The sequence below is a fragment of the Anarrhichthys ocellatus genome, unplaced genomic scaffold, assembly GCF_004355925.1.
Source record: "Anarrhichthys ocellatus isolate YVR2014 unplaced genomic scaffold, GSC_Weel_1.0 scaffold80, whole genome shotgun sequence".
NCBI lineage: Eukaryota > Metazoa > Chordata > Actinopteri > Perciformes > Anarhichadidae > Anarrhichthys > Anarrhichthys ocellatus.
This window is the reverse complement of record NW_022280110.1, coordinates 281562-309101: the sequence shown is the minus strand read 5'-3', so window position 1 is coordinate 309101 and position 27540 is coordinate 281562. Positions and strand designations below refer to the sequence as shown.

Sequence of the window (27540 nt, the reverse complement as noted above, 5' to 3'; positions counted from 1 at the left end):
ACGTAGGATTCAATTACACATTAAAATCGATGAAATAAACTAGATTAAGACATGTAACATTTACTTGGGGGCCGAATCATTTTTTCAGTGAATATTTGTGAGTTTGGAAAAATCAAGTATTGATCCAGCAACATTTTTGATAAGGATTATTGCAAATTGGTTATTTAAGAATTGAGAACAATGTCTTTCAGATGAATAGACTATACCATGCTATGACTGGCTTATACACATAATATATATATATATATATATATATATATATATATATATATATATATGTAACAGCTATCAAGGTATTGGTCATTTCTGTTTGAAGGCAAATGGTATCATAAGTGGAATTACATTTTAAATTTAGTGACGTCAGAGTGGAGACTTTTTGGAGGCGTTAGAAAGCTGCTACAGCCGAGACGCAAGGGGGCATGAGCGGAGACCACATATCCCACAATGCTCTGCCCCTCTGACGTCAGTGTTTTCTCTGTGGTCAGCTGATCCAGCTGAAGTCAGACGGAAATGTACAGCCTGTGCCTGTGGTACAGTAAAGCAAAGTAGCTTAGTGAGATGACAGCAGGCGCCCAGCTCTTCACTGGCTTCCATTGATCTGATATTGGTAATTGTATTGAATAGTTGACTGGAAGAATGATACGAATCATACACAGAAGCTATTAGCTTAAACGCTAACGCTAGTTAACTACAGCTTTGTAACTTGTGCAGCTAGCTAGTGAATGGCTATCTGAGACACTTGTGATGGTCTGGAGTTCTGTTTACTCACGAAGGAGAAGCTGAGATGGAAGACTACAATGAGGAGGACTTCATAGAAACACCTCTTCCTCTGGAGGTGAGTGACTGGGATTGTAATAGGTCGTAATCTTTAGATTTCAACATAATTTCGGTAATTGGGGTTTAAGAAACACATATGTATATATGTTATCAATAATAACTGTACTTTGTTTTATAATGTGTCTTGTAAAAGTCATCTTTCCCGCAAAAAGTACATTACAAGATTTGTTGATAATAAAATAATACAATTTATTTCGCATTTGATGAATATTGGAAACAAATATGAAACCACATTTTAAACCTGCCTGCTCTCTTCCTCCTCATGTTCTGATGAAAGAAGAAGAAGCAGGTCTCTAACACAAACTTCTAGAGAATCTCATAAATAAAAGAAACTACGTTCTTATGATAAACAGAAACCATATGTTTTTATAAATTTGACCACTTAACTCCCTTTCATGCCATAAAACATGTTTGCTGCAATTCCCGTCCTTTTGAAAAGACATAAGATGTGCTCTGTTGTACCCCGTGTTGTGTGTGTGTGTGTGTGTGTGTGTGTGTGTGTGTGTGTGTGTGTGTTACATCCCTAGAAAGCCCAGGATGCGCTTTTCACAGTACACTCAAATAACCTGCATGCAAGGTGTTTGAAGTAAAGGTCTCAGTGTCATGTCCTCTGTTGAGGACAACAATGAGTTCCCGGGTCTCAGGAGGTGTCAGTGACGGTCCTCTGCTGGTGGAGGAGGACTTGTAATGACAAACTGTTCATACTGTCAAAGGACAACATGTCCTTCAGTCATACAGTATTCTGTCAGGTGACCCTGGGGTGGATTTCTCTCTTCCAGGGTCTTCACTCTTTAATGTGATCTAATGCTGTATTTCTATCCCTTGCTGCAGATCATAGTTTACATCCTCAGCTTTCTTCACACTTCAGACAGGAAGGAAGCCTCGCTGGTCTCCCGCAGCTGGTACTATGCCAGTCAGGACCTGCACTTTCAGGTAATAATGCAGGATATACATCTTCATAATCTATACTTCATAAAGGAAGGATCTGCTTGAGTGTGCAAAGTGAACCCCATGCTACCTCTCTCTCTGTTCCTCTTTGTGCAGAAGAACGTCACCTTCTGCTTCCCGGCTTCATCCTCGTCCCTGGAGCTGATCAGGGGTCTGGGCGGAAAGTCACGCTGCAGTCTTATAATCAGCCAGCTTGACGGGTTCAGTATGTCCAGATCACTGCTTCTGGAGGTGCAGTATGCTACTACGATCAAAAACATTTCACTACTTGGGTTAGCAGGATTTCGGGTAGTTACTGTCTCATACATATTGATGTTCTCCGGTCTTTTCATAGCTGAAGATAAAAGCTAAGTAGATTAGTATTGACGACATGATTATAGCTAGATATTATTGTAAAATGTTCTAATTGTCAAAGCTTCAAGTTAAGAATATGTTAAACTGAATATACAGTGGGTACGGAAAGTATTCAGACCCCTTTAAATTTTTCATTGCAGCCATTTGCTAAAATCAAAAAAGTTCATTTTATTTCTCATTAATGTACACTCAGCACCCCATCTTGACAGAAAAAAACAGAAATGTAGAATTTTTTGCAAATTTATTAAAAAAGAGAAACTGAAATATCACATGGTCATAAGTATTCAGACCCTTTGCTGTGACACTCATATTTAACTCACATGCTGTCCATTTCTTCTGATCCTCCTTGAGATGGTTCTACTCCTTCATTGGAGTCCAGCTGTGTTTAATTAAACTGATTGGACTTGATTAGGAAAGGCACACACCTGTCTATATAAGACCTTACAGCTCACAGTGCATGTCAGAGCAAATGAGAATCATGAGGTCGAAGGAACTGCCCAAGGAGCTCAGAGACAGAATTGTGGCAAGGCACAGATCTGGCCAAGGTTACAAAATAATTTCTGCAGCACTCAAGGTTCCTAAGAGCACAGTGGCCTCCATAATCCTTAAATGGAAGAAGTTTGGGACGACCAGAACTCTTCCTAGACCTGGCCGTCCAGCCAAACTGAGCAATCGTGGAAGAAGAGCCTTGGTGAGAGAGGTAAAGAAGAACCCAAAGATCACTGTGGCTGAGCTCCAGAGATGCAGTAGGGAGATGGGAGAAAGTTCCACAAAGTCAACTATCACTGCAGCCCTCCACCAGTCGGGGCTTTATGGCAGAGTGGCCCGACGGAAGCCTCTCCTCAGTGCAAGACATATGAAAGCCTGCATAGAGTTTGCCAAAAAACACATGAAGGACTCCCAGACTATGAGAAATAAGATTCTCTGGTCTGATGAGACCAAGATTGAACTTTTTGGTGTTAATTCTAAGCGGTATGTGTGGAGAAAACCAGGCACTGCTCATCACCTGCCCAAAACAATCCCAACAGTGAAACATGGTGGTGGCAGCATCATGCTATGGGGGTGTTTTTCAGCTGCAGGGACAGGACGACTGGTTGCAATTGAAGGAAAGATGAATGCGGCCAAGTACAGAGATATCCTGGAAGAAAACCTCTTCCAAAGTGCTCTAGACCTCAGACTGGGCCGAAGGTTCACCTTCCAACAAGACAATGACCCTAAGCACACGGCTAAAATAACAAAGGAGTGGCTTCGGAACAACTCTGTGACCATTCTTGACTGGCCCAGCCAGAGCCCTGACCTAAACCCAATTGAGCATCTCTGGAGAGACCTGAAAATGGCTGTCCACCAACGTTCACCATCCAACCTGACAGAACTGGAGAGGATCTGCAAGGAAGAATGGCAGAGGATCCCCAAATCCAGGTGTGAAAAACTTGTTGCATCATTCCCAAGAAGACTCATGGCTGTACTAGCTCAAAAGGGTGCTTCTACTCAATACTGAGCAAAGGGTCTGAATACTTATGACCATGTGATATTTCAGTTTTTCTTTTTTAATAAATTTGCAAAAATTTCTACATTTGTTTTTTTCTGTCAAGATGGGGTGCTGAGTGTACATTAATGAGAAATAAAATGAACTTTTTTGATTTTAGCAAATGGCTGCAATGAAACAAAGAGTGAAAAATTTAAAGGGGTCTGAATACTTTCCGTACCCACTGTATATTAATCATTTTTCTGAAGCCCCCCTTATGAACCCAAAATACATCCCGCTTTGCGAAGCCAAACAAGACAAATTGGAAGCAGAAGTGGTATCTAATTGGGGAGCATTTTTGTGTTTTGTGTTTGCATCAGTCTTCCCTCTCTCCTGAAACAGTAGCATTTGTTGTAGACATGACATCGCTGCTGTCATGTGAGCTCTGATTTTACATTAGCGTTGTGATTTCACTTCAAATGATCACACGCTTCGTTGTGGGTCCCGAGATTTCCCCCACCTCGAGGGCTTGTGAAAGCCTTTTGAAGAAATCTGGGCAAACCCAAGTTGAGTGGATTTTATTCAACTTAGAAACACATTGCCTTCAGGTCTCTTCCCCCCGAAAGGCTAACATTGTAGTCAACCACAAACAAGAATTGTACATTGTGATGAGTATTTGCATGGCAGCACTCTTATCATTTGGATTTCCCGTCAAACTGACCAGCATATGGTACAGTCATAATTAGACACGTTGTGGTCCAAAGCTCAGAGCAGCTGCAGCTGTTACTGCAGAATTCACACTCATTGACCCTTATCACTCTATCAATGTGTGTGTGTGTGTGTGTGTGTGTGTGTGCACGCACGCACGCATGCGCTATCTCTTTTTATCTTCTTTGTTTTAGGTGGGTCTGAGTTTGGGCTCTAAGCTGGAGAGCTTGGCCCTGCCTGGTAGCAGTATAACAGAAGCCTCTCTGCTTGCCCTCCTGCCTCGCCTCACCTCCCTCCGCAGGCTGGACCTCAGGGGCCTGGACAGCCTCTTCATGTCTGGGGCTTTCCTCTCCAGGGAGGAGCACAGACACCAGGTACTATACATCATATATTATGTAACAGTGAGACGGCGGGCTGAGGTAGACCATTGTTTCAAAAACACCTGAGCTGATTATCTTGCAAACATGTCTTGATCATCCTAAAAAGTCCATTCCTCGAGCATAGTCTTTTATGAATATCTTTTGGTATACCTTGTTTGAACACTGGAGATGAAGTAATAATAAATAACACTTGCCGAAAGCCATTTTGGCTACTGAGACACTGCCAATGCAAAGAGCAAAGATTGTATGTACTCTGGCCTCAAAGTAAAAACACAGTAATTACACATTTGGTTAAATTGATTTTGGTGAGATGTTGCCTTACTTGCCTTGAGGGGACCCAAAGCTTTTAAGCAATGGTAAGATTATGATAAAGTAATGATGCTTTCCTAGTAATCGATCAGGCTAATGAAAAACTGTTACTAATATTGTACTGTAGTTTTTAAAAAGGAAGTAATGATAGCTATCGGTTTGGGGGCATTTGGTAAAGAAAGTGGTCAAAATGTAGATTCATATGAGCTTGTGATGTAACACTGATTCCTTAACTTTTTATGTAGCGGCCTGGCCTCAAGAACTGTTAATTATTTTGAGGACTTTTGAGGACTTTTTGTAAGTAAAGTGTCAACATCGGTTGTGTTATTTACACTCCTGTCTGCTGCATTTCCTCGAAGAATTGTTTTGTTCTAGATTTATTCTGTGTTGCATTGACGAGGTAGAAGCTAAATTATATCATGATGAAGAAAAAAACAGCTAAACTCCCGCTCAACCTGAGCAGAGAAACAGTAACTAACAAGTTAGCTTTAGACTCTAGTGGAATTCATGCAATTTGTTGTGGTTGAGCTACTTTTAAATCACATTATCACATCAAGTCTATTAAATTGTAAATAATATTAACAGTTGATAGATGGCGAGACACTTAGCGAGTAAGGTAATAGGTACAGTTAATTTCTTTGAATTGGCAGAGTGCAGTAAATCAGTTTTGGTTCTTTGTAGTAGCATTACAACCATTTAATGATTAATAAATGTAATCACGAGGGCGACTGGTATTGCAGCGGTTAAATGTAGCCTAACCTTTCATAATAATTGTGCACAGTAAATTTTTATGGTCATTGTGTTTGCACAACTTTATTGTTTTTCCACCTGTAGTAATGCTCGAAATTCCGGTCAAACTCCATCTTCTTGTTCCAGGTCGGGTCAGCTCTGTGTGGTCTGGAGGAGCTGGATCTGTCCGACCTGCGGTACCTCTCCGACCTCACCTTCAATCGGCTCACCGGCTGTACCCCGCGCCTCCGCCGCCTCTCGCTGGCCGGCTGCCACATCGCCTTCGAGTTCGACCCGTACCGAGGGTGCCCGGTGGGAGACGTTAAGGATTCCTCAGCATTGCTGTCACTGAGGAACTTGCGGAAGTTGTTAACAGAGCAGAAATCCACCCTCGTAGCTCTGGACCTCAGCAGAACCTCTATTACCCCCGAGTCACTACGCACTGTAGCACAGGTCAGGTTGCCTTTACTCCCTGCAACAGGTTCTGCATATCTCGGTACCTATGTGCTGGTTTATTCAGAGACAATACTTTATTTTGATCATGATTTTAGTGTGTCCTTTAACTTCTTTGAAGACATGAGTTTTACTTGCTTGTCCTCATAGAAAACACATATTGTAGGTCATTTTTTGATGTTTACTGTGTTTCAGGTTCAGGATTTGGTCTTAGAGGAACTGTGTCTGCACGGCTGTAAGGAGCTGACCGACTACTCAATGGAGATCCTGGTGAAGCACCAGCCGAGCCTCCAGAGACTGGACATCAGTGCCTGCACTGAGCTGACCAGCAGGTCTGTAGAGGCCATAGCTCGGGGCCTGAAGTCAATGGCGCACCTCTCCTTGTCCCGCGATTGGAGGATCACTGAAAAAGGTACAGATAGTATCATTTTTTGTTTTTGTGTGTATCATACGTATCGTATCATTGAAGGTTCATTTGTAAATATAGCAAAACTAAAAGTCTTAACGCTATGCTTAGTGGCCGTTAGAAGCCTGTGTTCATTACAACTTACAACATTAGAGCTGAATCAGTAGCTACTCTTAAGAGCTTTATCAAAACTAAATTTAAAACTAAATGCTGTATCCCGTTGGGAGCATGAAAGTGGTGAGTACATTTTACAGCAATTAACATGTTGAATTCTGAAATATTGTTGCACAAAGTTAACACGTTGTCCTGATGGTGCCACTGAAGAAAAACACATAGCGTCCACATTGAAAAGGGTTTATCCTCTGGGGAGCATGAATGTGTTCAGAAAAGCTTGATGAGATTTTGATATTTTTGTGTTCAAGTGAAAATGTTTGCCTTATGTTGGATCTATATAGGATATATCCTCTGGAGACCAATAATATCCACAAAATGAAAATTCTATTGATATAGGTGATAGTCGAGGGCAATATTTGACCGATGGTGGTGCTAGACGAAACGTCAGATGATCACTGTAATTCTGTAAATCCGTCAGTGGGCATAATGAAATCTTCATCATAAATGTTACACAATCTGGCCTTACCTGCTAAGAAAAACAAATTAAATGACATCACTGTACTGTATCAGCCCTGAACCTCGCAAGGCAAACGCTGACATAGAGTTGACGGGTTGGGACTAATCTATGTCATGAAATGTATATCATTAAAGCTTTCTTAAAGCAGGGGTGGGCTTTTCTCTGGCCAGGGGATGCAACCCGTGCCTCACACACCCACATGTCATCCACAGGCCTCGCTGACCTTTTGTCTACGTCGTCCCTGAGGAGTCTGGATCTGTCTGAGTGTCTGCATGTCAGTGGAACAGAGATAGTGAAAGGCTTGACGGGATCATGTGCTGCCAGAGCACAGCTGGAGACACTCAGCCTCAAGGGCTGCACCTACGTTAGGGTCAGTCAGTATTATGTGTGTTTACATGTGTGTCTGTGTGAAAAATACATGGAAAAGAACTTATCTTCTCCCTCCTCTCTTCAGGATCTTGCAGTTTTCTCTCTCACCCAGCTTCTAGGGGTCACTCTCCGTGAGCTCGACTTGACGTCATGTGTCAACGTGACGGACTTGTCTGTGCGCGCGATAGCCACATACCTGCAGAAGCTGGTAGTTCTGCGGCTCGGCTGGTGTAAAGAAGTCACAGACTGGGGTCTGCTCGGGATCGTGGAAACAACCAAATGTGAGCCTGACCAGGAGACGGTGAGAACCATAGACACGCGAAGGCAGTCAGAGAAGTTTACAGTACCTGTGCCTTTTTGTTGTAAAGTAATAAAAGTCTCATTCAACAGGGAGACAAGGGTCCCAGGTTCACCCGGACCTTTGGCAACATGGGCTTCTTCAAGCCTCCACGTTTGCCGTTTGAGGAGCGACCCAAGCTGGTGACACAGAATGACCTGCAGCAGTTCCAACAGCAGGCTGGAGCTTCACTTTTAGCTCTCAACGGGCTGCAGGAGCTGGACCTCTCTGCCTGCCCCAAACTCACTGACAGCAGTATCACACAGGTAGGAGGCTGAGGAGAGGCAAAAGTTCATTTTGCCGCAGGAATGCAGAATATTAAAGAATACAAATAAATACTGTGGATTTAATACTGTATCTCACCTCTTCAGGTGGTGCATTACCCAGACCTTCGCCGTCTGTCTCTCTCCATGCTGCCGGAGATCTCCGACGCCAGCTTGGCGTCGGTAGCTTGGCACTGCCGCAGCCTCACCAGCCTGGCACTCAGCCACTGCCCGGGTATCAGTGACCGTGGAGTGGCCCAAGCTGCGCCGTACCTACACCGGCTGCAGCATCTCTACCTCTCCTGTTGTAATAACATCACTGACAGGTGAGTAGCACACAGCTCCACGGCCACTGTATCTGCTGCCCCAGATTTGAAGATACATTCCTGAATTTGTGACCTTTTGAACCCCCCGCAGATCTTTGCTCCTCCTGGTGCAGCACTGTAACCGCCTGCAAACACTCGACATCTCAAGGTGCAAAAACATATCCGTAACAACTGTGGACCTCCTTCAATCTCAGCTGCCCTTCTTGGAAAATGTCCACTACAAATGTATAGGTGGGGCTGATCCGACCCTTACACTCTGATGTCCACTGCTGGATCACTGCTGGTCCTCTTCAATAGCTAAACCTTCTAACTCTGTGAGTTGGGCTCTTTCACAGTTCAGCAATTTGCACAAAAACTGAAGAAATGTTGAAACAGCGGGAGCAACCTATCACCTATACGTCATCCTGTAAGGGATTTAAGAAGTGTCTTCAGTGCGAGACAGATGCCACTTGTATGAAACTAATGTGGAAGCACTTCTGCCTGTATGGTAAACATGTCATGTTTGTTTATGCTTGGACTCAAACAAAAAGGCAGGGCAGACAACAATGTAACTGACTGAAAAAACATGCACCCTTACTAATACTAATATTCAAAGATCATCAACTGTTTGGACCAAGTGGGAAAACGTTTGAATGTAATGTTGATGTTCAGTTTTATGTGGTGCATCATCACGGAGGGCACAGATTTAATCTAAAGTATGTGCACAATTATCTGTTGAAACCAAAAGAAAAGAAGGAAATAGCACCACAGTATCTCATTATAGAGAGAACGTGAATTGTCTTGTACATTTGTTTTTGTGAGGCAGATGTCGCCCAAACAGACTTTGCGCATTGTTTTAGTTGTCTTGAAGTAACAGGGTGCTTTTATCTACGCTGAAAGGTAAACAGTAAAATACTTCCATAGCAAAGACGCTGTCCCATCAAAAGTACTTTTTAAAATCGTATATAATAATGCAATTATGTATTTAATCATTTCTGACTGTGACTAAAATTGAAAAATAAGCTGCTGATTTTCTCACGTTTTCTTGCTTAACATAATTATGCAAATGTATATTCTGTGCAGTAAAGGAAGGTAAGCACATCCTGACAGTACTTTTGATTATTTGTTTTAACAATGACAGCTCTGTGTTGCTAAAGTAGAAGTAAAGATGGGTATGAAGAGAAATAGTTGAATCTCATGTAGTTGTTAACCTGTTGCTTGGATTTAGTTCAAATTTGCACAAATATTTGCCCTGTGTTATCTGATGATATATATGATGGTATGCTGGTCACATTTATTAAGGAACTTTTACAAAAACAATAAAGGTGGTGCAGTAAAGCAAAATGTGTAAAGCGAGGAGAAAATTGATTTTTAAAGTTTATGTAACAAAGTATACAAAAGTATAACACCATTAAACCCGATGGAGAACAATATTTCAAATTGAATCTCTTACAATGTTTAAACTAGACACTCCAAGCGCCACTAAAATAGATATGGTCACTATTTTTAAAGATTTTGAACAGATTTTTGTAATTCTTTAGTTCTCATTTACATACTCCATACATCCTCTATTTAATTTCCTGCAACTTATAGAACTATACTATATTAAAATAAATAATAAATATGACACATATGCCATTCCAACTTCCATACCTATATTTATATCTTTGGCAAGACTGACTCCATACTGAGACACTTCATATTGGTTTTAAAATCCTTTGAGTTCTAAGCAATATTTCCTATTTTTGGTCCGCCTGGTCTCCTTCTGTAATAATTCATGTATAATCTCAACACTGTTATGCACAATCATGTTAATTACATCTCTTTGTCAATGAAATAGCTGTTTCATTGATTAGTTGTGTTTTACAGATTATAGCCCACCTAGTCCTTTTACCAAATACTAATGGGACATTAATACAACCTATACAATTCTGATTCCACTTGCCAAAAAGTGATTACAGCTCCTACCTTGTCACTGAAAATGTCTCAAAATGACCCGATTTCCTTAATGAGGCTGAAATTTGACAAATGTTTGCCCACCACATCCTCTTTACCTGCTGACTTGAGAAACGTTGAGGATGAAAGGCACAGATTGTTATAAAACCTCGGCTGCTGTGCCATGAGCAAAACACACACATGCTTGTTTGTTTTTTTTTGGCAGTATAAATCAAACTGTTTATTGTCAAAGTGTGTGATTCAAAGTGGACATTATCAGATAGTTGCGTATCAGGAATGCACTGCAGAGGACACGCGAGACTTTGCTTAAATGAAGTAACCCTGTGACAAAAGCACACCACGTGATGTCTTGTCGACCTGTGTCAGTTATAGCTGCTTTGAGTGTCACCATTGAGTGCTTTGTGAGTCAGAGTGTAGCAAACTGACTGAGCAGGCTGCCTCCATCATATTAGCATCAGCATCATCAAATCGTACATTGAATAAAATCAATCAGTTTCAGGATCACTGATCGCATACTGTGTCATATAGATATACAGGGATGATTGCTAGTTCAGAACACATGTCACAATTTGTTCTTATTATAAAACTGTTGATTATTGTTAAAAACTAAAGCCAAAAACAAAAGGTCGGCTTGGTACCTAGTGTAGATCTGCATCACTATAATAGAATAAAAAGTCGTACAGAGCATCTCTGCTCAATAGTAATCATGTTGCGCCTCTGGGATCCGTACCAGGGTCAGTACCTATATTAAGTATATTTAAGCTAAATACTGTCCAACATGAAACATGATACTGTATTTGTCTTGTGCTGGAAATAAATGACATGTACCATATCTTTAGAAAACACTGTTCTAGCTAGTGCCCATTGAAAAAAAGAAAAAAAAAAGAAAATACAAGAATTTAACAAATGAGCACAACTTGCATTTGAGACAAAGATTAAAGCATCTATTGCCTCGACCAGTAAAAACCAACCTCGCACACATGGGTATATTCAATGTATCACACATAGTTCAGTTAAGATAGATTCAGAATTATAAAATGATGATTACAAATCAAAATAAATCTGTGTTATAGGAATAAGTTCATGGATGCACAGGTCAGATCTCAACACTCACGCACCACTTATTTCAGACACACACATACACATATATATATTTACACATACACACGTGCACTACAGCGAATGCACACGCTCTACTGCTCAGTCTGGCTGAAGTCGTAGCAGAAGTTGTAGTTGCTAGGCGGTTTGGGGACGACCGGTGCACTGTCGGGGATGGGAACGTTCTCGAGGTCCAGGAGGCGGAGCTTAATCTCCATAGAGAGCAGGATCTCCAGCTCACTGCGCATGGATTCACTACTCATCTCCCGGCCCAGGAGAACGCTCAGTCCATCTGTCCACAGGCAGAACTGACAGAGAGAGGGAGAGCCAGTGAGTATACTGTTCATATTAATTAATCTACATTATAATGCACACAGAAGAGAGGACATTTCAGAGACTCACATCTGTTCTGGAGGGGGCGACGAAGTTCAGGCTGTCCTCTTCTACGTCGTATGTGATGCTAAATGCCAGGTCCAGCACCTCCTGCAGCGAGGGACGCACAAACAAACAGTGAGATGCGAGCGTAATGAGCAGGAGCATATGAGACGAGGAGTGCTGCTGACCTTGTTCTGTTTGCCCTTGTTGTCCTTCATGTGAGGACAGTCTTTTCCCGTCAGCAAGCCTTTGATATCTGCTACTGGGACTGAACGAGCAGGAAAATAGAGAGAAAAAGAGTGATGAACAGAGAAGGCAAACTCAAATATATAAATCGGGGCTCCTGATAACTTATCATCTAAATACAGAAAAGTTGTAAATCTTTACATATGCAAAGCCACAGGAGGAAAGCTTCAACTCACTCTTCTTCTGCAGCGTTTCAATGGTGGGACTGTCAGTGTCTTCCTCCACATCACCGTAGTGAAGCATTTTGTGATTGGGGGACAAACGGCAGTACCACAATTTATCTGAGAAAAACAGACAGCGATGTTACAAGAACAAGTTGACTGTTTTTTTTAAGGGTCTGTGTGTGTGCGCGCTTTCTCACCCTGTCTGCGTCGGCTGCTAATCTTCCTGAACATTGTTCCTTGACACAGCCTGTTGAGTCTCTGCTGGCGGATCAACTCAAGCAGCTCTGGCTTCAGGCGCTCTTTGAGCTCACTGGAAAGACACACACACACACACACACACACACACACACACACACACACACACAACAAAATGCTTCGTCACATGCTATTAGCATCCTCTCAAATGACAAGAATTTGAACCCATTGATTGTCATTTTTCTCTCGGACCACGGAGCCAAAATAGCTGCAAGAAATCCGCATAAGACACAAAGCCTGTATCAGAAGACCATTGACATCAAAATACACAATGGCAGACCTAACCTGACATTTTCTGCCATGCAGCTGAAACAACGCATAAAAAAAAAAAAAAAAAAAAAAAAAAAAAAAAAAAAAAAAAAAAAAAAAAGAAGCTGCACATGTAAATGGTTTCATCAGAGGCTGGTATCAGATCTTTAGACATCCTGCTACTCACAGTACAGGTGGAGCAAGTGTCTCTTCTTGGTGCAGCCGCTCTGTCTGCCGCAGCTTGAGGATCTCGCTGTAGTTGAGGGCATTGACTTTGTTCTTGAAGAGCTCCAGGGAGGTTGGCTTACTGGACAGCGTCCTGGTGATCTGCTCCCTCACCACCTGCATCACCTGGGGATGGAGACATGGAGACGGAGAGAGGTTAGACACTGTGCAGTCACGTGTCGGCTGGATGACTGCGTACTGCCTCCTTTGACAGCTGGGAGGGATGAGTGATAAGTGCAGGCCTTGGGAAGCCATTTTTAGTTTTGTTTACTTGATTTGTAATCATATGGACTGTGTTCTATGCAGCTCTCCCCCAAAAACAACTTCCTTGTTTTAGAGATTCCTTTGGGTTGTAGTGGCCTTCAAAAAGAGAGCTTCTGTATGACGTTAAGTGAGATAGACATAACTTGTCCACATCATCAGAAGTCAGCAGCAGAAAGGAGCAATGTATAAATTCAGACGATGAGGCCATCATTTGTATTCCTCTGTTTTTTTAATTTCAATTTGATTGTCTTGCCTTTTTTTGTGGTTTGCTCTCGACACAGACTAGTTTGCAGAATTTGTGACAAAATATTCAACGTCAAAGTTCCACTTACTATCTTTTTCAGAGCTTTCAACCACAAGTCACAATCTTCATCACCAGGCATTCATTGATGAAGACACTGTTTGCATGGCCAAGAATTAACTTCCATGCTGAAGTTTGCAGAAGTTCCGGTGAACTTCTGCTTTGTGTGAAGCCATGTTACACAAAACAAACATGTACAGCAAGGACAAAGTAGTGACCAAGAAATTAAGAATTTCCCTCCTACCAACCAAATCACATCAACACAGGGAAGGCCTACTACACTTTTGAGTATTTTATATAAGACATTTTGGGTGACAATATAAAAGCCCCTAACTATTACCTTTAAAACCCACTTCAGGAAGTTTCCTGTTATATTTGGTTTTAACTTAAGAAACAAGTTTATAAATTCCCCCAGATTAAAATGCTGTAGCACTGGCTCAGCATTTGCTATACCCATGTGATTGTGTGTGTGTGTGTGTGTGTGTGTGTGTGTGTGTGTTTATTCTGCATGACTTGTTAATAAACTGAAGCTCACACAGAGGGACAGGGGTTGACGCCAGGTACCCTGAAACAAGAGCTTAGGGCAGTCGGTCAAACAGTGGATATGTGGAAAATCTCTATCTACCTTCAGTATATATCAGTTGTAAATAGTGGAGCGTCTATATAGAAATCTATAGCGCCCCAGAGAATAAGCTGACTCCAGCACTATCTGTCCCGATCTCGCTTTATCTGACACACACACACACACACACACACACTCTGCTGACCTACATCATTCCTGTTCACACCCAATTCGACGGATTGTGATCAATTAGTGACTAAAGTGTAAATTGACCCATTCACTGCAGCACTGTCCAGACTTCTCTCCACACGGCATGTCCCATTACACAAATAACCGTTTGCTACAACAAAGCATTCGGTTACAAGCAATGCACAAACATTTAATCAAAAGCCACAGCAGAAATGGCAAGAGATATCTGGTGGCGCTTATTAAACATCTGACACAAGCTTTAATGTGACCGAGCTGTTCACAACCACAGAGAATGAGCGAGTCTGTCCGTCTGGCAGCAGATGGTGGAATCCAGACTGTCATTTTATATTGTGTGAACACGCAGGGACACAAAACAAGCGGCTAGAGTTTCACCCTGTAACTCTCCGCTCAAGCCCCCCTGAGCCAAAATAACCTCACTGTCCAACAACTTTCACATGACACAAACCTGAGACAGCTGCTTCACACTGTTGTGTCATCTGAACTCTCATGCTGTGAATCAGTTCTGCTGTTAAGTCTCACCTGTTCAGCCTCGGAGTATGGATGAGAAATTGCACTGGGAACATTTGATATTGACTTCCCAGTTAAATCATCTTGCTTGGCTCATTCCAACCAGGAAACAATACTTAAAAACCACCTTACCTCCATCTTTCTTCCTTCAGTGCGGACTGTATTTCAATCCCAACTTCGAATTGCACCCGTCGTCAACGATCAGAGAAATGTGACGGGGATGACGAGCGGTGACGGTGAGGGAGAGAGACAGAGATCATCTACATGACAGGAGAGGTGCAGGCCTCCCAGTGTGGGTGTTTTGTAAACACCCTGATACTGTCACACACATGCACAAACGCACCTCCTACCCACATCCCCCCGCCCAGCCACTCGGCCATTTAGCTCAACTGGCCAATAGGAGCGACGATGGCCGCCGTCTCCGTTCCCTGAAACCCTGCAGCATATGCATGCATGCCAAATGTTTGTGTGTGTGTCTGTGTGGAGGATGACCGTTATCACAGGGGGTGTAATACATTCTTGTGATTGAACTGAAGGATTGTGCGTTTGTTTGTGGCACAGTCTCACTCACACCAACACCAATACTTCCAATTAACTCACTAGGTAACGAAACCTAAATTTGTGATATTACATATACCACCACTCCTCCTCCACTCTGCTCCCTCCAGTCCAACCCTCTCATTCTCCCCCCCTCACATTGTTTCCAGAAGTTTTACGTTCCCTCTGTTGTTGAGTAATTACTGCTCATGCCCCGAGCGCTTTGTTTTTCTCGTTTCCTGCTCCCTTTGTTTCTGCCGCCCACCACGCTTCTCTTTGTCCACCTAATGCCCCTTTGTCCTTGCCCCAAAGCACCCTGGGTAGGGGGCCGTGGTCAAAAACAAAAGGCCGGTCGGCTGGGTTGGCGCTCAGCACACTGGCCCGCTCCCGACAGGTCAAAGGGTCACAGGGTTTTATGGCTATCAGGAGAGCACTGTTGATGCCTTCTGTTGTGTGTGATGTTGAAATGCGGTTCAGGACAAAAGCTCCACCACTCTCCTTTTCAGGGCGGCTGGATTCTCAATATTTCTCCCAGACAAGACCCCGATGCTGAAGGCTTGGCTCAATCCATCGCCATCGTACAAGTACTGCATTGTGGTTGTAAGGTCACTGTGTGCTCCTAAATGCAGGGTCAACTCTGTATGGGCAGGATTTGGGGATGGTTAGCATAAGAATGCCCCTATACAAAGCCACAAAGGTACAAACTTACACAAATAAATAGTGTGATTGATGTTGTTTTACTGAGAGTTACGCGAGAAGATCACTACCACTCTCATGGTTCTTTGTTAAAATATGAAGATTGAGCCAGCAGCCAGTTAGCTTAGCTTAGCGCAAAGACTGGACACAAGGAGACAGCTAGCCTGGCTCTGTGTAAAAGGTCAGAGACTTAGTAATGCTAAGCTAAGCTAACCAGCTGCTGGCTCAAGCTTCATATTTACCATACAAATAATGAGAACAGTATTGCTCTTTTCATCAAACTCTAAATGCATTTCCCGAAAGGTTGAACCATTGTTTTGAAGTGAAAAGAAAGCCGGTTAAGTTTGAAGCTAGAACTGCCTGGTCAAAATCTCACTGCATGGCACCATTTCTCTTGCTCGCCCTACGAAGACAAACATGCCATGCTATTGTACCTTGTCAAAGTCCTCCTGTGTGGCTCTCATCTCCTTCCAGGTCTTGTTGATCAGCTGAATGCAGACACAGAAAAGCTCCTCCATCAGCCGATCCTGACTGAAGAAGATGGGGTGGTAGGCACATCCCGTCTCTGAGGCTGTTCACAAAGAAAAGGGACAGATAAGACGGAGAACAAAAGCAAAAACAATACAAGATTGTCAGCTGTAGAGCCGGTTTGACGAGAGGGTTACAGTCATGGCACTAACACTGTAGACTGGAGGGCAACTTACGGGGCTCGCCGATGCGAAGGATTTCACACAGGATGAGTGTGAGCTGGATGCTGCTCCTGGCAAACGGACACTCGTGTTTGTCTTCCCTGCTGCTGTTCTCCAGGATAAACTGGGAGACAATTGAACATTTTATTGTTAACGTAACAAATTCAGTTTTAGCTGGTCACAGTGTGAAGCCTCTGTCGTAGAACTCGCACAGAAACAACAGTTACATAACATTTGTTCTTTTCATTATGTATTAAGACAACTGAAACATGAGATCAGGTAGTTAAAATGAGAAATGCTTTCTTGTGCCATATCATTATAAATGGGGAGCTTATTAAACGGTTAAATTACAAGCAGATAAATAATGCTCACCCTGCTGTAGGCATCAGGGTAGCGTGCAGCAAAAGAAAACATGGTGTCCAAAGCAAGAAGACCAGGAGGCGTTCGCACCAAGTCCTGACCAGGGTTACTATTGTTCTAAAATGATTAAAAAAAGAATCAACATTAATCACAGTGATATGAAGATGAAAAGTACTTTAACCAGGAGCTTTGATAACAATGAAAGTGAATAGATACAGAACAGAATAACTTCTGACAGCAGTCACTCACAGAGAAGCCTAACTTCTTGAACTCTTTGGCGCAGAGCGAGCGTCGTCTCTCGTTGCTCAGACTGTTCTCGGTCTCGGTCTCAAATGCTGTCTGCCGCAAGCCGTGAAGGATATCTCTCTGCTCCTGCAGGGGGAGAGGCAGATAAACCATGGATGTGTACTTTCCAGAGATGGACGCTGAGTGCACATCTCTGTGTAGTCACTGTCATGCACGCGCTCTTCATCTGGTGTTTCTGACCATTAAAACTAAGAATGTTACGCATTTTGTCTATAATTTATTAAACTCCTGATGTTGGAGCTCACCTGGCTGTAACAGTCCATAGGAGTCCTCATGCGGGCCTCCAGGTGATTTAAGGTAACAGACTGTAGGACATAGAGGTAGTGGGCCATCTCGTCCTGGACTGAACCAGAACTATGGATGATGTTCTGCAACAAGTACACACATTTCTTCAACAGGCCAGAGATGTTGCTTTGCTGACATTCCTCTGCACAACAATGAGGTCATCTTTCATCATGTTATACAGAAAACTATGTGAAATGTAAATAAAGAGATAATTTACTTTATAAATGTACTGCCGGAGATTCCTCTTATTCATGAATGCAAAAATATCCTGGAAAACAGAAGACAAGGGAGCAAAGTGAGCATGACGACAACAACGCGTTACTGGGGTGCAGTGACGTGTTTCTAACAAGGGGTGGCGACATAGTGTCAGTTGCGGATTAGTGGGTGGGGACAAGGGTTAGTGTGTGGACTTTGACCTCAGTGACAAAAGCATCACTTGCTGGTACACCCATCTCTAGCCCGGCCTCGTTTTGCTCAGGGCTTACTTGAGAAGCTGATAAGAAGGGTGGATTTGTTGACTCACTGTTAAAAGTGAGGAAGTGTGAGTCTGTGTGTCGGTAACAAAGAGAGTCTGAGCAGAAAGGGAGACGGAGGGCTGAATGAGGGAACTGTTTCCGTACAATGAGAGAGGACCAGGAACTGAACAGTGGGAGAGAAAGCCTCAACTTTGTGTCGAAGAGCTCAGATGACCAGACAGAATGAGATGGATGGGTCCTTTCCAGCTGTCCGTAAGAAGTGACGTCAGCAGGATTCTGACTCGCATGTACAATAATGGCCTGAACATGCATGACACTTTCAGCCTTGGATACAGAAGCTTCCCATCACTACACGAATGCGACATAGTAAAGAGTAATGATGACTGAACGTAACAAAACCATCAGCTGAGTTAAAATATGCTCAGTGCATACCGATTAACAGCTGCAGGCGCCACTGTCTGGAAGCTGAAACTGACTAAATGCCTACTTGTCTGCATGCTTGGAAGCTTTACTGGCTATGAGAAGAGGAAGTGGATGAAAGTGCGTTAGAAAGTAAGCAGCAGACTGCAGCAGGACCTGTCTGTCTGAGTCCCCGGCTGTTTGTAGTAGTGCCATAAGTAGAGCCATAGCTTTGGTCTGTATCTGCTGGTTCGTCCTGAAAGTGGTCAGAGGAGAAGAAAAGCGAAAGTGAGACAAACGTATGATTTAGACGCTCCACTGCGGCACGAAAAGGTGCGCTTAGTAAGGAAAACAGGTTGAGATCAAAGGATGTTTCAAAAGTTTCAATTCTCACATCAATACATTCAGTATCAACTGTACTAACTGTGAAATTCTGGTGTGAGAAATGGCAGAGACAATGGTATTGTCTGCACAATTTGTTTTTTTTCCATATTTAAAAACTTCCTGTTCCAGAGAGCAGGCTGCCGCTTCACTGCATCACAGATTTGTAACTCTTTCTCTTTGCTGAACAGTAGATACTGAACATTTTTTTTCCATCTGTCTTTAGTTTCTCCCACTATCTGCCACTGAAAGTGGTTTGGTTTTTCGGCCAATGCGTTCCGCCTCTTGTTCTCCAAACAGTGTACCTGCATGCGACCAAAAGCCCGCTCCAAAGTGATTGGTCAATTCTACTTGTACAACAAATAGTCAAGACTACAAATGGAAACCTGATCGCTTACATTACTGAAATCTTTTACCTGTTGCCTCCAGATTTTATGTCTAAGAACCAACGTTATAGCTTTAATCAAAATAAAAGCTGGAACACGTAACACATTTGTAAAGAGGAAATATTCGTATATATCCAGCAGGTTTGGCTGCATTTATTCAAGGTTTCATTTAAATTATGATCGGCTTCTAAGAGTCAGACCGTATCTTACTTACACCTGGAGGTGAGCGATGAGCCGCTCCATCGTGACTTCCTGTTTGACCTGCAGGAAGAGGCCGTGGCTGCTCTGCACCATGCTCTCTAGGATGGCCAAGGACACCTGCTGTATTGATGCGTCGGTCAGCTTGGCGTTGACAAAGCTAGCAATCTGACAGAACCGGAAAAAAAAGGAAGGGAAGGAGAGAAGGAAGACAGAAGGTAGGAAGAGTAAGAAAGAGTGCAGCTACAATCAAGGAAAAACAAATCAGCGACAAAACAACAGACAGAGAGCACAAGATACAGCACCTTCTTGATGAAGACAGATGACAGGTTCTCCCATGAAACTATCCCATGATCCATCAGTTCCATGAAGCCAGTCAGCGTGTGGGTCATTATCACATTGCCCCTGAATGACGCAGACAGACACACAAAGAAATATTATGCACTCAGACACTTACACTCGCAAAACGCTTTCAGATGGACTGCTTGCGTGGAATCTTTGTATTTATCACAATGCAATCAAAAACATTTCCATCATGTGACAGAGCACCTCAGGATGCAGCTCACTGTGCTGCCTCTAAATGCTACAGTGGAGTTTGTCAAGTGTTTGATATGATCATGGAAACTGCTCAAAAATGTAAAACCAATAGGCTTTAACCGAAATTGGAAGAGAGAGTCTGGAACAAATTAGGAGGAAACACTTCTTTCTGCAGAATACAGTCTATACATGTTGAGCTCAACAAGATATGCTGCAACATGTGCAAGAACCACTGATATCTATCTGAGGAACAACATTCTACCCCCTGCCATTGGAGAAATGAAAGCACACACACACACACACACACACACACACACACACACACACACACACAGATTACTAACTCGTTAGCATCCTCTACTATTTTGACCAATAAGAGATGTCCGTCTCGACTGATGAACTCCTGAGCGAAGGTCACGTCTGTGGAAACGCTCGCCAGTTCCTTCAGCGAATCGCAGCGCACGCCCGAGTCCGAGCTCTGGATGCCCTTGTACAGGTCTTCTGCACAGCGGCCCTGCGTTCACCAGCATCAACAAAACACATGTTCATGCACACCATACTCAACAATTGTGTCCTTGTCTAGTTACTCATATCATAATGTTGCACTTCTTTGAAACTCAGCTACTTGTCATAGTAACAGAATATTGACTTATTCTATTAACTGTTCGTGCAGCTGATTCTGTACATTTTCTGCGTGCAGTGTGTGTAGATGACAGTGAAGAGCCAGTGACAGTGAGAGACAGAGGGGCGTGAGGAGGAATGTGAGAGGAGGGAGGTGAAAGAGTGGCTGAGAGCCTGGTTGACGCAGACTCACCGGTGCCTTGGTCAGACGCAGAATGCAGCCGTTCTTAATGTCCAGACGATTCTACACACACACACACACACACACACACACACACACACACACACACACATGCATGCACAGGAAAGAGTATTTAAAAGCTGTTGAAAAATAAACTCTGGCATGTGCAGTGACACAAACACTGCAAGGTAGTGAAAGTCAGACACGCATGGATACAAATAAAACTAGCCACACACAGACATATAAACAGAACAAAGACCTATACACACAGTAGCCCATACAGAGAGCCACACTTGGATAAATATAGTATGCAGAAATAGCACCAGTAATTAGTACTGACACTTAGTACTGTTTAGCTTAAAACTGTTGTGTGTGTGTGTGTGTGTGAGCTGCAGAAAGATAACCAGCTGTGTTAGCAGAGGAACTGATGCGATTGGCCCGCTGATCCAGCATTCCTTTTAATAACAATGCATTTATCCTACTTTACCCTTATTATAAGAGTTTATCTAACACGGACAATACAGATCGCTACATAGGTAAAGGACAGACAAGAGACGAGACGTAATGCGTTTAGTGCGTCTAGCTGAAGCAATTTTCACCCCCGTCCGTGGCTGGAAGGGTTTAGAGACAGGCTGCAACATGAAAGGCACATTTTGAATACACAATAAAGAAAACATCTTTTTCTCTGCATCTATCTGACGGCATTGTGATGTCTTCTGCAGGCCGGCCTTCAGCCCAAAGAGGGGGAGGGCCTTCAGTGGCAACCTTTTCAAAAAGGTCACTTGGCACCAAGATGCCCGGTGTACGTCCAGCTGCTTTCCTCTGCCCCTCTCCCATGATGACGTTGTGTGACGTGGGACTAGTTCTGGGTCAAGTCATTTTATGTACTTCTGGACTGGAGAGAAATGCTCACAGAAGCGGACAGAAGTGCTCACAAGAATGTGATTCCCAGATTCATTGCAGTGCTCCGACAACTCGAACAGAGATTTACAACATTTCTCGTCTTCAACGTAGAAACATCTGAAGCCTCAGATCTGCTGCTCAACGTCTTCACGCTGCGCTCAAACCTTCACCAGGCCGACTCCCCGGTGTAGATGAATATTTGTATTGATTCGTACGTACAGTTGATGTGACTCACCGATTCAGTGATGTACGTCTGCACTCCATCCGCGTACTGCAGAGCATGGTTGTCAGGACCTGGGAGATTCCAGCTATACACACACACACACACACACACACACACACACACACACACGTTGATATTACGTAACTATCGCAGTAATATATACAGTTCAATGATAATGATATCAAACATTACCACAAAGACAGTGGTGAGGCAGCATTAACTTACCCATCACACACTTCCTTTATTACAGCAGACAGAGGTTTTTTCTGTACAAAGACAACAAAAACAGCATGTAGTCAGATACATACCAACGCAAACACATTCACGCAACATAAAAAAAGACTCACACCTGCTGCATACATGTGGGTGGTAACCACAGGTTATAGACTATCACAGTATTTTTTCTGTCAGGGAGCTGAATACACGCTTCAGCACTGACGTGATGGGATCACGGGACCACAACTATTCTCGCTGGCTGCAAACCTCGACTGCTGAGAAGAGGAAACCTAAGAGCTCCCCAACACTTTCCGAACTATGTTACCCTCGGTGCCCAGATCCCTCTGTGAAAGTAAATAAAAGCCAGACTACTTCCATGTCTGGCTCTCAGCTATCCTGCCATTAGTGGTCAGTCCCGCGGTCAACCAATCAAAATGTCTCAGGGTTCTGCGGTAGACCCAGCGGCTCCTCTGTTATTAGTGGCAGCCAAGAAGGTCAACCAATCAAAATGTGTTTCGTGAAGACGGCTGGGCCAATGAGAAAACGTTGGGGGATTCTTCTGGGCCCATAATATTTGGTTGTGAACCAAATCAACACTTTTGAATGTGTAATTGTTGTGCTGCTGTTAGGATTATTACAACAAAAAATAACAGAAATATCGTTGAAGGTATCGGGGCTTGAAAAAGTGTGTCAACCTGGGATCTGTGTTCTTTCCAGTTTCAGTTGTGTTGCATTTTCCAGCTGTTCCAGTGAGTACCTGTTAAATCCATTCTCACTCGGTTCAAACCTCCTCAAGTGATGTAGAGCGTGCGATTGTGAGAGACACACCCCTGCTGTCTGGGATACAGTTCAAACTACTACTCATGCTTACAGTCACGTACAAAGAAGTGCAACTTCCCCATAGCTTCTGAGAAACAACATGGAAAACTCCGACAATGTCATCTAGTAACAGCCGAGAAAACAAAACCAGCGGATGTGCATGAAGCCCCAAAGTGTTCAATATCATATAATCAGAGGCAACAATATAAATATAAACGGGGGTGTGTGATGAATCAAACATTCGATAACCTCCCGCGTTACCGATAGCTTCAAAATAATTGAAGAAATGATCAAAAATCAAATCGTTAATTAAGTCGGAGCCTAACGACGCTACTCATGCTGCTGTACTCATGAGAAGCTAACAGGCTAAATCGGGTCGCAGTTGTTGAGCTGGCTTGTTTGAGAGGAAGGTGGCCTGTGATTGGCAGAAAATTAAGGAACCTGGTGACATCACCACTGTCATGAAAAAGTGACGTTATAAAATAAAAATGGATTTGAATAAAAAAATGATTTCACATTTCAAATGTGAAATAACAAAAGGAAGTCTTGTAATACTCTGCACAGTTCAGTGCTATTTATATTATAACAACTTGTTTATCTAATATTGAACCACAGTTTGAGATGTAAAAAGCAGAAAGGACAGTGACTGAAAAGAAAATGTTAAAACTACCAGTCAATGACATCACAGACGATTATTATATTCACCAGACGACTGAGGCCATTTTTAATATGCCATGCTGCAGCACAAACCACGCTGGTGAGGAAGTGGAGATAATAACCCTCTGACCACAGCCACCCAAAAGTCGCACCGAGATCATCTTCTTTGTCTTTCTGTTTCCACTGTTCCAATGATCTTCTTCATACACATTGTGATACTATTGATCAAATCACAGAACCATCTCAGAAAGAAGAAAAAGATTTGTTCAGATAAAAAGGTCCGAAAAACCAATTCTGCCAAGCATTGTCTGAATTTGGTCGACGCCTCTGTTTCTTCTAAAACAATGATTCATTCATTGTTTTAGTGCTAGTGCATATGTGCAGTTTGGTTATAATAGCTTCAACATAAAAAAAACTAATTTGAGGTCACATTAGTGTATTTGCTACACATGCATGAGTCAAGGTTCATGTGTGTGTGTGTGTGTGTGTGCGTGTGTGTGTGTGTGTGTGTGTGTTACCTGGTCCAGTTGTATGAGCTGGGGGTAGGCCCCAGGCATCTGGATGGCTATCTTCACTATGTCCTTCTGTTGAGGCATGTTGGCACCTCTTACCTCCACCACTCTCTAGCTGTTGATAATAAAAGAGATGAAAGCGTCAAAATGAAGTGCCTCATCACGTTTTATACATAATATACTCACTACTACCGGCAACCTGTAAAAAAAAATACAATATATTTCACAGTGACCTCATTGTTCACAAGAACGTGAACATTGATCATTTCATAAAGATACAAAAATGACTACAATTCATGGATTTCAATGACTCTTCTCGTGGGCTATTGCTGTTGTGTCAAACGGATTATGAATTCAGTGATTTTAAAAAGTGATCAGGTAACAGCTAACCAGCCCGAGAGCAGTCTCTCTGTGAAGTGGACCAAAGAGTGCCGTCAGTCGTCTCACAAATGGTCGATGCAACTATCATTTTCACTATGAGGTCGTACGGAACTGTGTTCCTCTTTCACTGTGCAATGAGTACAGCTGAATACTGTCTGAACACGCACTATGGATTGTTCACCTCTCTCTCTCTCTCTCTCTCTCTCACTCACTCTCACATCCTCCCCAGCCTTCAGACAGCATTCCCAGAGGACACAGAAGAAGCAGTTGTGCTTCCAACCCTCCCCCCTTCCTCGTCCTTCCTCGTCTCTCAGACATCGAAACAATACAATTGGATCTAAATTCTTCCGTACATTCATGAGCTCTCGATGAAAGCAAATAGGTCGAGCTTGTGCCTGCTTGTGTTTCGATGTGATTAATGACCCACACCCTCTTCCCGATCTCTGGGACAGTTCACATACCGTCGCTCCAGTCTCAAAGCTCTCGCAGGTTTCAAAGCAATACTTCTGTCAAAACAACCCCACGTCACTCGCCACAGAGGCAGCATCCTTCCTGATAAATAAGGCTATCATAGCAGGGTCAACTGAGGCTGCAGTCCTGGTCCGGTTTGTTGTTGGATCACTTAGATATGGACTGGGGTGCTGAAAACATTACACAGGTGCTGAAGGTCGACTTACCTCCAACAAACAACAACAACAACAACAAGAATGTGCAGCCTTAATCTTGAAGAGGTTTAGGTGTGAACGTAGAATTATTCTCGGGCAGCTGATGAGTCAGCAAATTCAAGGGTAACGGCATGTCATGTCTTTGCAACAGCAAACGCTGCCTGTGGGATTTAAGCTCAACTAAATGATGAATGGGAAACTAAGCCCATGTGTTTATTAGCTGAAACCCTAATTAGTGCTGCATTAGTGGCTGCACTACAAAGAGTGACAGAAGAGGTGCCTTTGTTTTGTTGGAGCTATTCATCACAGTGACATGTACAATGGCAATGACATGAACATCAGTAAGTACCGCCTCACAGAGATGCTGGCGTGGCTCTAGGCGTTGGTTTCCTGAACTATACATTTGATGTTTATTTAAATCCTATTGGATTTAAATAAACATCTAATGTGTAGTTCAGGAAACCAACAGTTTAATGTTACTGTATTGTTAAGTATTTAACTTAATGAGGCAATTTTGCAATAATATCTTGTGTGTGTGACTATTGGTGCTTTAAGATTACATTTAAATGTTGTCAAACAATTATCGATGTTGCCAAGCAGGTAGAGACGATGAATTTCTCTCAAGTCTAATAATTTAAGAATATTGCCTCGAACAGAAAAAAAGGCAGCAACTACTTTATGATATTGCCATAATCAGATATCACATTACTGTTAATATTAATACATATTATATTGCTATTCTGCTGTTGTTAGAATATGTATCGGGTTTCCTGAAACTGCAGGTGTATCCACAGAACACACACTCTCTAGTGCCATCGCACAGAACTACATCAGGGGAAAGGGCTGATGGACAAATGTCCCTCATGTAGCCACTTACACTTGTTGAAAAGAAAGCGTCCGTAGACTTTTGTCCAGAAAGGGAATTTAAAAAGGTCAAGACCAGTCAGAGGAGAGAGCGAAAACAGTCAGTTCAGACCTTCTAGCAGCTTGGATTCGTCTACATCATCATGACCTGTCCGTACATGCTCCAGGCCTCCTGTGATACTGAACATTCCCAGCCAGAATGTAAATATAAAATGTTAAGTGGACTGCATTCATGTTGTGCTTTTCTAGTCTTAGAGAATACTCATGAAACATTCACACCCACACTCACACAATTTGGGGTTCAGCATCTTGTTCAGGGACACTTCGGCAGGGGCCAGGGATCGAACCACCGCCCTTATGAGTAACTGACGACTGCTCTAACTGCCGAGCAACAGTCACCTCTGCTCATGAGTCTCGTCGACAGCTTCCCTTTTTAAACGAAGCAGAAGAGAAGGGGGAGACTTTCGCTCAGGTGCGTCTGTGCCTGTCGGTGCACGTTTGTGATGTTCCCTGAAGTAAGTACATAGAGGCCTTCTGTGTCTTCTGTGTTAAACAGAAGGGAAGTTAAGGTGTTAGTGCACTACTCTCAATGCTACTCATCTTAAGAAATGTACTGGCAATTACTTCAATTTTATTGATAAAAGAAAATCGGAATCAATTTTCTTTAATGTGAATATTTGCTAGCTTTCTCAGTTTTCTATGACATCAAATGCAATATATTTGGTTTTAGTTCTGGGTTTGGACAAAGCAACGTATTATGAAGGCATCACTAAGGACTAATCACTAACGGGCATTTTTCAGTATTTTTTGACAGCTTATAGACCAAAATGTCGATTGATTAATCAAAAAATAGTTGGCAGAATAAATAAATATAACAACTGTCAGTTACAGTCTTATTAAGTTTTATCAGTTTTACTTAACATGTCACAGTTAAGTTAATATATTCTTAAGGGGAAATAAATACAATACTATCAGGACGCACACAGTAAACTATCATAAACAGACTGATGATGCAGTCATAACCCATTGTTATTGTGTTAATATTTCATCACAGTAATGGAAAGTTATCACAGGGGAAATAAACCTAAACTTTACAGGGGTGTTAAGATTAAAATCTCTCCCATGTTCAGCAGCTGTCAGTGCCCATAGTCTTCTATAGGAACTGTGATTCAGTAATAAGCTGAAAGCCACCAGCACACCCAGACCCTTTGTTAGCCTGCTGACTCACGAGCATGTCTCAGAACCCCTGGACTGACAGACACCCCCCACCCATGGGAGTGTGTGTGTGTGTGTGTGAGAGAGAGAGAGAGAGAGAGAGAGAGAGAGAGAGAGAGAGAGAGAG

The 27540-nt window shown here is 42.8% G+C and overlaps 2 protein-coding genes across 4 annotated transcripts in view; one reads left to right on the top strand and one right to left on the bottom strand.

Annotated features, from left to right (window-relative positions):
• Nucleotides 1-517: 517 nt before the first annotated feature.
• fbxl9 (F-box and leucine rich repeat protein) lies at nucleotides 518-11411 on the top strand. 2 transcript variants are annotated; one of them, XM_031874363.1, is made up of 11 exons: nucleotides 518-835; nucleotides 1669-1770; nucleotides 1882-2016; nucleotides 4507-4686; nucleotides 5878-6183; nucleotides 6379-6595; nucleotides 7433-7590; nucleotides 7675-7890; nucleotides 7980-8192; nucleotides 8298-8515; nucleotides 8607-11410. In XM_031874363.1, the coding sequence occupies exons 1-11, from the start codon at nucleotides 785-787 to the stop codon at nucleotides 8773-8775; spliced, it is 1965 nt and encodes a 654-aa protein (XP_031730223.1). In that variant the 5' UTR covers nucleotides 518-784; the 3' UTR covers nucleotides 8776-11410. The 2 variants fall into 2 exon arrangements, with proteins under 2 accessions (XP_031730223.1, XP_031730222.1); XM_031874362.1 differs by having other exon boundaries at nucleotides 7433-7890; nucleotides 8607-11411.
• Nucleotides 9859-27540, bottom strand: part of elmo3 (engulfment and cell motility 3) — an 18494-nt gene continuing 812 nt past the window's right edge. Inside the window, exons 2-21 of one of the 2 annotated variants that reach the window (XM_031874360.1) lie at nucleotides 24295-24403; nucleotides 22310-22350; nucleotides 22097-22169; nucleotides 20971-21021; nucleotides 20501-20670; nucleotides 19925-20024; nucleotides 19636-19787; nucleotides 18832-18910; nucleotides 17997-18047; nucleotides 17740-17862; nucleotides 17438-17560; nucleotides 17201-17305; nucleotides 16844-16952; nucleotides 16574-16710; nucleotides 13025-13188; nucleotides 12531-12643; nucleotides 12346-12450; nucleotides 12112-12191; nucleotides 11951-12031; nucleotides 9859-11856 (exon numbers count right to left, since the gene is read on the bottom strand). In XM_031874360.1, coding sequence (XP_031730220.1) covers nucleotides 11644-11856; nucleotides 11951-12031; nucleotides 12112-12191; nucleotides 12346-12450; nucleotides 12531-12643; nucleotides 13025-13188; nucleotides 16574-16710; nucleotides 16844-16952; nucleotides 17201-17305; nucleotides 17438-17560; nucleotides 17740-17862; nucleotides 17997-18047; nucleotides 18832-18910; nucleotides 19636-19787; nucleotides 19925-20024; nucleotides 20501-20670; nucleotides 20971-21021; nucleotides 22097-22169; nucleotides 22310-22350; nucleotides 24295-24372 — 2148 coding nt within the window. In that variant the 5' untranslated portion in view covers nucleotides 24373-24403 and the 3' untranslated portion in view covers nucleotides 9859-11643. The other variant, XM_031874361.1, reaches the window with a different exon arrangement.